General features: G+C 32.9%; 1 protein-coding gene across 1 annotated transcript in view; it reads right to left on the bottom strand.

Annotated features, from left to right (window-relative positions):
- Positions 1 to 6,803, bottom strand: part of LOC108768620 (uncharacterized) — an 11,643-nt gene extending 4,840 nt beyond the window's left edge. The window contains exon 1 of the mRNA XM_018519121.1: positions 6,530 to 6,803. Within this exon, the coding sequence (XP_018374623.1) occupies positions 6,530 to 6,803 (274 nt within the window). The remainder of the gene's footprint in view (positions 1 to 6,529) is intronic.
- Between the last annotated feature and the right edge of the window lie 7,858 nt (positions 6,804 to 14,661).

Here is a 14,661-nt window from a genome sequence, read left to right as displayed (position 1 = left end):
ACTAATTTATGAAACTATAAACATTTAAAATGACATAATATTATCAATAATACAGTCACTATTATTTTAATTACGCAATTTGCAAAAGAACACCGTGAGAATTTTCTTCTAGGATTCACAGGATTTGTTTTTAGCTGATTTGGTATAGAAATAAGCCAAAAATATATGAATTATGAAGATTGTACTTCTTTAATTAGCTGAACAGATCATGATTTTATTAGTATTAATAAAGTGCAATAGTGTTAGTTTCTGAGAAATAAGGGGGTGTCACTTTAGGAGACCTATGTCAGTATCGGCGACTTTCCCCTATTAATAATTTTATCAAAGATTAATTATTTACGATATTCAAATTTAACAATTATTTGCGATAATTAATAAATTAGTCTTCCAGGGTTGGGTAAGTTACTTTTTTCTTTTAACTAAGTTAAGTTAAAGTTAACAACCTTGAAAATTTAACTTAGTTAAGATACAAGTTAATGTATAATGAAATTAATTGAATTAAAAGTTAAGTTAATAAAAAAAAGTAATTGAAAAATTAAAAGTTAAATTTTTTTCTATTTTATGATTTCAGAGTCTTACAAATAACGGAAATGACAAACATATACTTCATTTAGAATATACTTTATATTTTATTTAAACTTTTTGTTTATATATGTACTGTTATATATATATATATATAGATTTCTACCTATCAAAAACTAGATACATTAAAATATACGGTTTTTGCTAGATTGAAATCAATACATAATGTAAATAATGTATACAAACAAAACTTTTAAGTAAAATATAGAGTATGTTCTAAATGAAGTATATGTTTGAGTCTGAGACTTAACTTCAACAAATTTAAATAAAAAGTTAATAGTTATCGATAAAATGTAACTAAATAAAGTTAAAAAGTTAAGAGTCTAAAATGTAACTAAGTTAAGTTAAAATTATTTAACTTTTCAACTTTTTAACTTAACTTTTAGCTTTTTAACTTGGTACTACCCAACCCTGTTAAAGACAAATCTAATTAACTTATAAAGTCGATAAATTATCGTAAATGATTATTTTTAGTTAAATCATCATATAAATTACCCTGATTGGTTTTATACTGTTTTTCTTGCCAATTTTTAATTTATCGATTTATCTGCGATAATTGATCGATTTTACAAGTCAATTTGACTTGTTTTTTTTTACGAGTCACATTGACCGATATCTTTCTAATATTTTACAATTTACGTTAACATGTAATATACGCGAAACAGATAAGATTGAATAGAAGATTACGCGTCTTGCATTGACGTCAGATTGTCTAGTCGTATAATACCGAGCGTGTTGTTCGTGTTAAACAATGACGTGTTCGTTACTGTTTTCTCAATGCCGACCTGAGCTGCGACGTGATCGGCGTTTACGGCACCGCTAACGTCTTTGCGGTTTTCTCGTTTTACCGGTCACTATAAAATAGTAAACAAGGACACTTACTAAAGACGCAAGAGACACGGGTGGAAATTACGATCTTTATGTCGATTCAATTAGAAGCGATATAAGAAGTTGGATTTCAAATTGGAAAGTGGAATCACAACTAAATTTCGAGAAGAGAAATTTGCAATAAAGATCAGAGATGTCACCTTTTAATATTACATTTGATGTAATTCGTACATATATTTTTTATATTATACTTTATCATATTGTTGCTACCATTCCTTTCAACTGCGACTTGAGGAAGTGACTTCTTTTGCGAAGATTAAAGAATTTCCTCACTTAAAGAAAAAAATAATTTGTGGGTATCTGAAAATCTGTATCTAAGTATCTAAAAATTTAGTCGAAAATAATGTTGTTTAACCATCAAAATAATTATGTAGAACACTTAAACATTGATGCTGCAAAAAGTTCTAAAATTCTAGCTGTCTAACAATCAGTTTGAGCGTCTTACATAAATATTTTGATGATTCAAACAAAATTATTTTCATATCTGTATCTAATTTTAAATACTCTTCAGCAGAACCGTTCCTTTCGTGCAGAATTCTAAAATATAAATTGAAGTAAAATATCGTTAATCGATAGTCGCAAAAAGATATATTAAAAGAAGGAACGAGGAAAATAAATGGCAAACTTTCACTTGCAAGAGGTAAGCAATATAATTCTCGTGAAATTAAAAATTCGGAATTTATTGAGCGAGCATTGTTGAAAATGCGGAATTAGAATTGCTGATTGCAAGAATATATTGCTGACATTCTTTTCAGAATGTAGAAACATTAACATTTGTCTCGTTGGCGAAAATATTCTGTGTTTCTCTTAAACGAAACTGGCTAGGCTTCCAAGAAGTCCTAATCTGGAAATAGTCGAGTAACAATTTATTATCACGGTACAATATGTACAATACAACGATGAAGATGCATGCTGATTGCATCGCTAATCTGGAAAGTCTTGCAATCAGGGATGTTTCTTTCTCTCTGATTTTATATGTTTGATCTCGCCCGTACTTTCATCGTGCTGGTTGTTTCTGGGTGCCACTTTCTTGAAGTGCGCTTCTCGCTTTCCAATAACAAGAATACTTTGTAAGACACACGTCACCATATAATTTCGAAAAAAAAAGAGTCCTATTAGCAAGTAGTCCTATTAATTTTTATTTCAATCAAACAACAGGACCAGAGCAAATGTATTCCAAAAGTGTATGAAAAGTCCTTCGGTATTTCTTCTTTCGAGCTAAAAAAAGGTGGAAAGAACTGGTGATTATTCGTTGCTTATGTATATAAGGTGCTAAGTATTGTTTGCATATCGCATGAAGAGTTTCCGCGAGCCTGTCGCGTATTCGAGACCTTCGTCTCGCGTATATATAATCTACGACCTTCCAAGAGACGGCAAATAAATAATTCTATCCTTCCCATGAGCTTCCACACCCGTACTTATGCGATCTCCTGCCTTCGCTGCACAATTCGAGCAACGAGGCCGCTCGTAATTCCCTCCTCGTCACTACTCCGTGACTAATTCAATTATTCATGGAAATTCAGGTCTGCGCCGACAAATAAGAAAGAACACGGCCATCGGTAATTAAAGACCAGGAGCGATCTATGCGAATATCAAGGATTTTCTCTCAGGAAGGCACTCAAATTGATCTACCGCTCGCGGTTAACGCGATTTTATTGGAGAACGTTCGTAATTTTGCGGGGACTCAACATCAGTCGCGATGGCGATTCGCATTGAATGGTTACGAAAAGAAAAATGCCGCTTGTACAATGCATCAGTCTTTAACCAGTCGAGCCTTAATTGGCGAGGATTCTATCTATTTTTTTAAACGTTACATATAATCCTCAAAATAAATCTGTGTTATCTCTGTAATCTTGTTTCATTTATTATACAATTATATCACTTGAGTCAATATAATCAAAATTGATAAGAACAAAGGACTCTTAATTTCAATAAACAATAAATATATTAAAGGACATGTGAGAATCAAAATTTTTTATTTTGTGTTACAAAGTTGATATTACATAATAAATACTATTGTATTCTATAATCAAAACAATTAAAAAAAAAAAACTAATATATTTTCACAGAAAAATTTTAGATGAACAGAGGAAGTCATCAAATATCAAAGGAAAAAGTTTTTAACACTAGAAGAGAACCAACGTTTCTTACTCATTAAAAGAGCAAGCAAATAAATTACTACAAAAATAATAAAAGTGTTGGAAAACTAAATATTTCATGAGTATAAAGAACATAAAATTGAAAAAATTTCAGGATCTTATCTTTTACATAAGAAACGTCATATAAATTAAAGAAACGATCGATGATCACTTGGTCTACTTTTAGTGTTAAATGATACATTAGAAAAAAAAAGTATAATTTCCATAATTTAAATAAATGAACATAATAACAGGATTAAGTATAAAAACGTCCCAAGGATACTGTAAGATTAACTTTATAATCACGGTTTAACTTACTCTTTATTCTTTTTTAATTCTAGAACTATAAAAAGATAAAGAGTTGTTTAAACCAAGTCGGTTAAAATTAAACTACATTAGTAGAAACGGGCACAAAGGCAACAGGTTTCGTAACGATCTTGTTAAATTATCGAGAGGAGAAACGCATCACTGCACCCTGTGAACCGTATAAAGAAGAAAGTAATGTCGGGAAAGGGAGAAGGAACGGAAAGAGAAGAGGGGGCATTACCGGGGCAAAGGGGATTATAAGATGATGGTTACAGCACGAAACTTTCACGCAGTCTCGTGATCTTGACGCCAACGGAGCAGAGTTAGCTATTTTTCTTGACTTATCTGAGCAGGGGATCTCATCGTGCCACGATACATCATCCTGTGTCCCTGCGAATCTCTGATTCACAGGGACCAGGCTCGCGTTACGAGATAATGGACGAGTGCAAAAAGTTTGACGTCGACGTTTATCAGGGTCGATTTACGCATGGATAAACACCTGAGATATAATGTTAAGACGCGCTAATTATTGAGCGAGAAAGAAGCTATAATCAAGGTCGACGTGAGAAACGGAAATGTAGGCGAGGACAAGATTATCTCAGAAATCTATAATGGAAGTTCCACAACGATTGATTGAATATTAATTCTCGCGACTTCTCATGATTCAGCTGTGAAATAATAAAGAGTTTTCACGCAGAATTGAAAGTAACTTCTGATTTAGATACTCTCTAAGCAAAATTATGTTTGAAATAACAAAATTAAAAATAGAAAATTTTTTAGACTGAATAAACACATAAATATGCTATATAGAATCAATTTAAAAAATGAATAATCATTTCCTCTTTTAGATTCTATGTAGAAAAGTTCTTTTCTTACATGAAACATTTTCAAGTCTTTTACACACACACACACATACACACACAGAGAAAAATTTCCAGACTTTATCCTTTCAAAATGTAACAAACGGATATTTTCCGATAGATTTTGATCGTATATATATATTTAGGAAAATATTAAGAAAATTTTATCAGATAGTCCTAAATATGATCAAAATCTATCGGAAAATATCCATTTGTTACATTACACACACACACACACATATACGTATATATATATATAAATATAAAAGACGTATATATATATATATATATATATATATATACATATGTCTTTTATATATGTATATATATATACGTATTTATTACGCAAGGTGAAATAATGACTTTTTAAAATGATCGATTGGAACACAAATCGCTTCTATCACAGATGACATTCGTGACACTACGGTATGTTACTGGGATTCCAAGACAGCTGTTTAATACGCGTGACAAGGCATCATAAGAAAGCCGAATGCCAAGTCTTCCAAGCACCGGTTGAAAATAACGACAATCGTCCCACTTGTCGGTCATGTACATACAGTTCTTTGAATTCGGCCAGACACCTTAACGCAGTGATTCTCAACCAAAGTTTCACGCTTTCATTTCTCGAATAGATCTACTTGTGAATCTTGAGAAAATAAGTTATATTTATATTTAAATATTACACTACCTAATAAAACAAAAATGCTAATTTTCTCGACAAAATCGAAAAACAAAGTTTTTTCAAAATCAGTAATTTATATTGATTTTTATATTTTGTCTTTTTAGTTAATTAAAAAACCGCGTTAGCGAGTATGATAAGTTATAAGAAGAATTTAAGTTGCAAAGGTTTATTTTATGAACACCCCCCCCCCTCCAACAAATAATCTTTCAGAAGAGATATATTTTATAATTTAAAATTTATCTACATTGAATGATGGTGAAAATAATTAATATATAATTTTTGTACGAGAGTTAAGAAGTTAATTAAGAAGCAAAGATCGCACTATTCTAAAGGCGATATCTCTTCTTCGGCAACAAATTAGCATACAATTATGACGCTAATAGCTGACAGATAATCAATGCGAATTTCTGCCGTCAGATATATTACTTAATTGTCTTCATCTCGCGTAATAATATCAAGAGATATTAGCATCACGTTACAAAGATAAAGATCGTTGCAGCGAGATGAAATATTCTTTCGCGAAAAGAAATATTCTCTCGTTATCTTTCATCGAATTCTCATACAACTGTCGAGTACTGATGCCGACAATCAAATATTGAAATGATACTCCTTTTACTTTTTATTTATTCAGCGAACTCAATTAAGAAGCAAACATTTTTTTAATGAGAGTAAGAGGAAATAACTGCAAATTCTTAGGCTGGTATTCATAGTCAGTTCTTATATTCAAGATAAGATTGAACTTACGATCTTGAATATAAGAACTGACTATGAATACCAGCCTAAGAGTTTGCAGTTATTTCTTCCTACACTCATTAAAAAAATTTTTGCTTCTTAATTGAGATCGCTGAATAAATAAAAAGGCCATTAAAAGGAGTATCATTTCAATATTTGATTGTTGGCATCAGTACTCAGTCTTAAGATGTCACGGACCAATTAAAGGGCCACATTAGCGTCTCAAGACATTATTTAAGACGGTCTTGCAATAAGAATGAACTATGAATACCGGCCTTGGATCGCGAGCTTGCCACGGAGTAAAATTCACCCTCGGGAAGGGTTGAGTTGAGTTAACTCACCGCGGAGAACATCGGCGGGTATCAACCTCCGGAAGGTTTTTGGTCGTTCCTGCACCTGGGCATCCTGTGCGGCGACGAAGGCCACCGCGACGCACAACAGGGCGAATCTGAAGACGAGCTTCATGGTTTCGAGTCGAGCGATAGATAGATTCACAGGGAGAACCTCCTTCGAGATGGGAGGGATTAGGTGAGGAGGATTAGAAAAATGGAGTTTCTTGTATCGATTACGACTGGTTGGGCCCGATCCTCGTGGCGGCATTTTATAGCCGGCCATCGGGCGCGGTCCCTGTTATCCCCTCCAGGATCAGACGTGGTCTCTCACCTCTTGAACCACCAGTCACCGAAGCATCGTTCGCGACCGAGGCTCGAGTGACTCCGGAGACACCACCGGGGTCCACGCGATGGGTAGGTAGGGATGCGTTACACGCATGGGGACCAACGTGTGGCCACTATCTTTCATCGTGCCATGGTGTAAACGTCAGATTTTTACACCATGGGTCGTACTATATCCTGGTACAAGGTTTGTTTGACCTGGGAGAAAAATTCCTGATTGCCAGCAAGGGTGTATCAGGACATCGATGATATTTGACTTGCAACACAGTATTGTCCAAATTTTGTAATTCTTAGCATTGACTTGACGTATATCGGAGTTTGTGTCCATTGCTTTTCTTTTTCTTCCTCCTCAAGAAAAAGAAAGGAAATAGGGATATACATCAAGACAATGTCTACAATTACAAATCTTGGACAATATTGATTAATTTGATTAATAAAAACGAGGAAAAGGGTTTCCTTCGTAAAATAATGTTTGCAGAGCCAAACAGTTAACAAAACTACGTCCTTCAACTAATTCTTAATGGAATTTACTTTAATAGGGTTTTAATTTGACAGTTGTGTAAGGACGTAGAAAATTGGAGGATTACAATAGATGATGACCAACCTCGATATTTCCGCCGAGGAAAAGTTGGCCCCAAATTGTCCGGAGAATCTGTCATTAAGAGAACGTCTGTTTGATGGTTTTGAGATATCCTTGAGACAATGTGTAAGCTGATACGTACATACACAGGAAGAATTTTATTTTTAGAAAGGTTTTTTTTTATGATGTCGAGTTATAATACGTCATTAATATGTATTGATCAGTTAATATCTCATTATTGCCAGCTATAAAATGTGAGAGATTGCTTTAAAATACTTTCGCTTATCGAGTGTTTTCAAGAATAGACTAAAATATATCAAAGTTTATTACTTCCTCACTTCATAAGTTTAATGATTCAGGCACCATGCGGTTAATTTATGGATAGAGGTGATTTAATAAGGCATGCAGCAAGATTAATTGACAGACAACTATTTATTATCTTGTACTGTAATCGTGAAATTGCTGCAAACATATTTTCAGAGCTTAGAAACTGTCGTTAACTTTCATCTATTCATTAGTAAATCTCAACGCGAGCACTTTTAAAATGCGACAATATGCGGTGTTTGTAAAATTCTCATTTGCTTCAAGTTAATATAATTTCAGATCAGCGATAGCGAATCATGAGAGTGAATGACGTAACGTAAGGAAGGATGCCTCGACTCGAGACACTCCACAACGCATAAGAAATTAATAATTGCACGTCTGATTAAATATATATCGTTTTGGTAATTAGCTAAAGACTACCGCGCCAATTCCAGAGAAATAAATTGTAATTTAATTAACACCCTGTATATCAAGATGCGTGCTCGCGCGTTGCGGTTCCGTGCGTGCTTCGTGCAGCACGCAAGAAGACAGTTGTCACGTTGGATAATAGCGTGGAAAATCTACACCGCTCGTTTTCAGCAATTACAGGAACTTAATAACAGTAATACACGTTGGACTATCAACATGGTAAACTTATAATAAAATGCCGTTGTTTGTAACACAATTTGGATCCCACCCTCACATTGACGAAGAAGGAAGGCGTGTCGCTCAGGATGAATACAGTTTTATAAAACCTAGGTAGAGAGAAACAGAGAGAGAGAAAATCTCGGGGGAATTTTACTTGCTAAACAAGATTCCCTCTTCAAATGTAATAAATTTAATCGGAATGTGAATTCCGCCGCCCACTTAAAATCAATTTAGATCGAGATTTATGGCGATGAATAATTTACGAAGTAGACGCAGTTATACAATATGGTGGATCCAGCTCGAAAAACTGGTATTGCAACTGTAAGCTTTTTAGAAGATTGCTACAGTTAAAAATATTAGCCTCTTGCAATTTAATTATTCTCTATTTTATTCCGACACACTGCAGAACGGCGTTTTAGCGATATAACATCTCGACTTCTTCTTGTCTGCGGTTTTGTGTAACTTTACACGAAATTCTTCCCTTGAAAAGAAATTAGGCAATAGCCCCGTCGATATACACAAATTCCGAAGCGTCATTAATACGGGCTTCTCGGGAGGAATTAACATAATCATTATTAGTAACCATGAGCGTTAGGAAAGCCGCAGCGGGTAGCTGATTCACTTCAGCGTGAAGGAGTTGCTTAAAGGCGCGACCCGTTTGTATAATATAATTCGTATGTTTTGTAAGTAACACCGATTAAGCGCGGAAACGCATGTTGAGCAATATCGCGCGCGTGCGTTGCATAATATTATTCCCGTCGCGCGTGAGATCGAATCTCTGAACGTATGATTCTCTCATTCGAATGCTGATTTAATGCTACGCTATGGAATATCCTGCAAAGGAAATGTATGACATAGTATAAGTATTAATTCAGGATGTATGCGCCACATCTCAAAACATTACCGAAAATAAAAAAATTTCATAGATTGTTCCATTATTTATACATCTGAATAGCTGTGTAAAATTCGAGTGAACTTTCTTATTGCGTTTTGTAATACTTATTTGCAAATTTGATGAGAAAGTAATACTAAGAATTAAATCAAATTTTCTACATATATTAATAAAACAATAAATATTCGTGCAAAAGCTCATTTGGATCATTTAGGAGTTATCAATCTAAAATTGTAAATTTTATGTAGAAAAATGTCATTTTGCTGCATAAAATCATTATAATAAGCCAAATTATTCGTTTTGTTTCTTGCAGTTGGTTTTAAGGCTAATATGATAAAAAATTTTTGAATAATATTGACTGATATTTACAACTATTTTTATTATTTGACCAATACTTTTAACTAACATGTACAGAGATAAACATCTTTAATGGAATCTAGAGAAATCTTTATGTTTCTCCTTAAAATATCTTAAATCAATGGTTGTGTTTAATAGAGAAAACAGCAACTGTTGTAAAATTTTTTAATATAATTAGTTTATTCATTTAGATAAAAAGTTAATACGTGAAGATCGTAGATTTTATCGAAATAAAGAATTGGAGTTAAATTTAGCAATTACACTGAGAAAAAAATGCTGTTGATTCAATTAAAGTCTATATTACGGGTTGTCATTAACATAAGTGATTAATTCATGTTTTTATTGATACAAAGGCATAAATTATTATTTCAATAATCAAGCCTTTCTATCAATAAAACATATGCATGAATTAATCACTTATGTTAGTGACAGCCAGTAATATAGACTTTAATTCAACAGCATTTTTTTCTCAGTGTACAACAATTTGTACAACATTTCTATTCATATATAATTTTCCATCTTAATCGTTTTTCTAATTTTATTTTTTGAAATTTGGCTTTAAAAAATACTCTTCTGCTGATGTTGGATGTGATCGGAGATCGAACCGGATGAGATCGGAGACTCATAAACTTTCACCACCTGGTTGTCAGCTTCGAAGGCTGTCGAACAAAGTAGAGGCTAAGAAGATGCCTCTTTCTAAATTACGGATGTTATCGACGCCAACACTGGCGATACCATCGAGGATGATGCCATCCTTGACTTCGTGATCCCAGCTGATCTCGATCTAATCTCGTTCTTGGTTGAATCAATGACGTTAAGATGATTCTGAACAACTGGCCGTATACAATGAATCAGCTCTCTCTTCTTATGAACTAATTATAGACGGATAATCCTGGCAGTAGAATATTGGCATCGACAGCGATGGCCTTGATCTCAGTCTTCGCCTTAACCTCGACCTTCGCCGACGCTTCCGTCCACGTTTTCATCTCCACGTCCGCGCGGACGTCATCGTGCATACTTCCGCTTGCGCTCTGACTTCGAACTTCGCCTTCACTTCCGTTCTGACTTGGTTCGATTGCTGAGAAAAGGTTGCTCGTCGCGGAAGAAACAACTGGAACAATTGAGGGGATGGGCGGAATAAAGGCACAATTCTACTTAGGCCCTTTTTCCGGCAATTAGCTTTTTCATGTAATATTAATCGTAATACAGAAGTATTGTAACATGTAACTTCTTAAAGACATTACATAAATTCATTTAATATCGTACCTGTTTATGTATAATGAAAAAGTAGTAAGTTATTTTAATTTGTATTAATATCAAGATTTTGTAATTAGGCCTTTATTCCGCCCATCCCCTTAATTGCTCCAGGCTGAGAAAGACATCGTGTTCTCCAATTGCTAATATTTGTTTAACAATTCGAAAAGAAATCGGACAAAGAAGTCAACGAGATGCCTCATACTTACTTATATATACGTCATATTTAATCATGTCGCAAAAGAAGAAGAATCATATTCCACCAACAGTAGATATTCGTTGTAATTTCTAAAATTAAAAAGATGTTTTATATTTTTTCTATTTCTCTCTTTCACTTCTTTAATATAAAAATTAATTTATAAATTTAATTATACTCAATATTAAAAATAGGAATAAAAATAAATAAAATATATATAAAATAAATATAGGAATTGTTAAATGTTTCCATCAAGTATTCGCCTAAATAAAGTCGATTCTATTTATTAACTTAACAAATTAGCTGTTTAAAAAAATTGATCTTTACATCGTGGATAGATACTGTCGTGTACCCGACGATCGAAAGAGATAAAGAGAAAGATAAATAATTGCAAACTCTGACGAGGAAACTTCTATACAACAAACCGTACTCGAATCCGTGCCGGATGTGATGTAATTGTTGCAAAGCCGGCGGAACTCAATTGGGGCGATATTGTGTGCTGAGATTGCGGGACAACGGCCGCACTATGAACTGGGCATGGCTGTGGATAGCATGGAACGGCCAACGCCTTCTTTAATTTGGGATCTGCCCAAATTGGAGAAAGTTTCCTCTGCCGATTGTCGCACGTTATTTACTTTGCTTTTATCGCACTTGTCAACGAAGAATAATGATGAAGGGAAAAGAGATCGTGATATATGGAAAATAATAAAAAAAATACCTATACTGACTCTGTAATATCATCAATCAAAGAAATTTCTAGAAGAGGAAAATAGCCTTTAAAATTTATTTTACTTATTACGACTGCAGCTCTAATATATGGGATAACTTCCTCAATTACATCACGTATGATATATCTGTCACCGTGCGCACAGTTTCAACAACGCGTTTAACGTGTGTTACGCTTGAGATAATTGCAGAAATAAGTCGTAGAGAGAAACACTCTTTGACAGAGGAAAGTCGAATGTTGTTGCTGGGTATAATTAATTGGGAATCCGGCTTACGTAAGACTATCTATCGTACGTGAGTCATAAAATATAGATTAAAAAGAAGATCGAAGTACGTGTAGAAGTTCCAGGAATGAGTGAATTGTAAGATGTAAAATAATGTAAAATAAAAAAACATATATAACGTGTGTAGGAAATATGAAAAAATATATATATACAAACGTATAAAGATTCGTAATATTCAAATTTTCATTTATAAAACTGCTGTATATAGAATTATAGTTATTCTTGCTAGTAATACAAGAGTAACTATATCAAATGAGCCGTTTATTTTGAAAGTGGCCTAAGTCCATTTTTCAATGTTTTGTTGTGACCTTTGTAGTAGCGTGTACAACTTGAAGTTAGCTGTCATAAACATTTTTTTTTTTTTAAATGAACTTAGGTCACTTTCAAAATAAACGGCTCAAATATTCCTTTGTAGTTGTAGCCTTGTTGAATATTTAAATATAAGTTAATCCAAATTTACTGTGCTGTTGAAAAACAGCCGAAGAAATAAGATAATGTCCAAATAAACAAATATCTTTTCAATAACATTATAAAATATCGAGTTCACAATTAGAATAAACACCCTACCCCAAAGTTGGAATTTTATTTTATCTATCACAACTTTTTATTTTACTTTGTATTTATATTTTTAATTATCAGTATTAAGTTTTATTTTACTTTGTCATATTGTTATTATATTATTTCTCTCTAATATACCCACACACAATATATATATATATATATATATATCACACATAGTATATATTAATAAGTATATATATCGCAGTCACACTCTCGCATGTAACCATGTTGGTTCCAGCGTGAAAAGGTGAAAGCAGATTGTATGGAATAATCCGTGGAGAGAAGTCCCGTGTAACAAAGAAAAAAAAAATAAAAAGACAAGGATCTCTTGAACGCGTTCTCTATGTATGACGAAGATCTGTGTATCTGGAAGAGCCTTGACACCGAATAATAGATTAAGTCTTCGTTACCAGGAACGCATCTATTGACAAATTCGGCTATTGATACATAATAACGTAAGCATATTTGACTGTGCTACATTTACCGAGGCAGATAAAAAATCTTTGAGTAATTTTACATCCAAATTTCTTCATTCTACCACGTAAACGTTTTATTTTAAATACTTACATCGCTTAGATGAATCGGACAATATCAATTTGTTATTACTTGTAGTGTTGAGGAGAAACTAAAGTAAGACTGAATACGGTAAATGGCTATTTGTGGAGGATAGACGAGAAAGTGGCAGTGAACTTTTGAAACTTTCCACGTGAAAGTGCAAGTGAAGATGCTGCCTGTGCAACGCACGATAAACTGATTAAAACTCAATTTTTGCTGTGAATTGTACATTCTAAAATTACGCGCATTAATCATTATAGTATATTAATGATTAGTAAAAAATTGAATTAACGAGTCAATGTTAATTCAATTTACATATCGATAAACAGCAACAAAGCGATAGACTGAGAACAAAAGAACTAACAATAAAAAACATTGAAGTCGAATTTATACTTCAAATAAAGTAGTATTTACCTCTCTGCTTCTGTTTTCCTGAGTAATTAATACGTCAATTAATACGTTAATTAATAAATCAAATATATTACGGTGTTTAGTCCACTGAATAAAAAATATAGTTAATTTTAATAAATATTTAGTTCAAAGTATTGATAGTTTATATATATATATATATATATAGCCAACTAAACATTTACTTACAGTAAATATTTGTTCAATAAAAAAAAAGATTGTTAAATCAATTAACATTTCTTGTATCAAATAAATATATCTTTATATTTAATAAATATTTAGTTGGCAGTATTCAACTAAATATTTATTAAAATTGACTATATAGGTATTCTTTTTTCAGTATCATAATATAAAAATATACATAAAAAATATAGATACTACTTATTTTCCCAATAGTTGCATTATACTTTCATTTTTGTTCACAAAATAGCTCGATCCGAAATATTTTCTCTCTTAGAAGATTTTTAGATATAACAAAAATTGCGAGAATTACCAAAAATAATAATAATAATAAACATTTCTGTCGTACGCACAACCATTAATTAAGTTAATTAAGAGTTTATCAAAATAATCTTGGTATTCATTTTCACTTCAAATTTTCGTGTTTCAAAAGACCGTTAATTACTTGTAGGATATTATATAAGCATAAGATTAAACTGATAATCGATTTGCAACATCATATGAACTTTTTAGAAGTCAACCGATCAGTTCTATGAAATAAAGAGCAGAAGAAATTGATAAAGTCGAACTACTCGGTAAATTATCGAAATCGAGATTTATAAAAAACAAAGTTGACCAATTTGGCTTCCAAGAGAGACTCGTATATACAAATATCAGGCGGATTACATTATGGAAATTGACCAAGCCACGATGGAAATTTCCATAATAGAGATTGCCAGGGTTTACGATGCGCTTCGCCGTTTTTTCACAACGTGTAAACGTGCTAGGTCAATGCAACGGCGCATAACGCGCTTGTTGCAACAGCTCGTGATGAGGACCTGTCATCTATCCGACCCAGTCAATTAAAGCCATGCC

The sequence above is a fragment of the Trachymyrmex cornetzi genome, unplaced genomic scaffold (assembly GCF_001594075.2).
Source record: "Trachymyrmex cornetzi isolate Tcor2-1 unplaced genomic scaffold, Tcor1.1 scaffold811, whole genome shotgun sequence".
Lineage (NCBI taxonomy): Eukaryota > Metazoa > Arthropoda > Insecta > Hymenoptera > Formicidae > Trachymyrmex > Trachymyrmex cornetzi.
The sequence above is the reverse complement of the archived record's forward strand: the minus strand, read 5'-3'. Positions and strand labels throughout refer to the sequence as shown.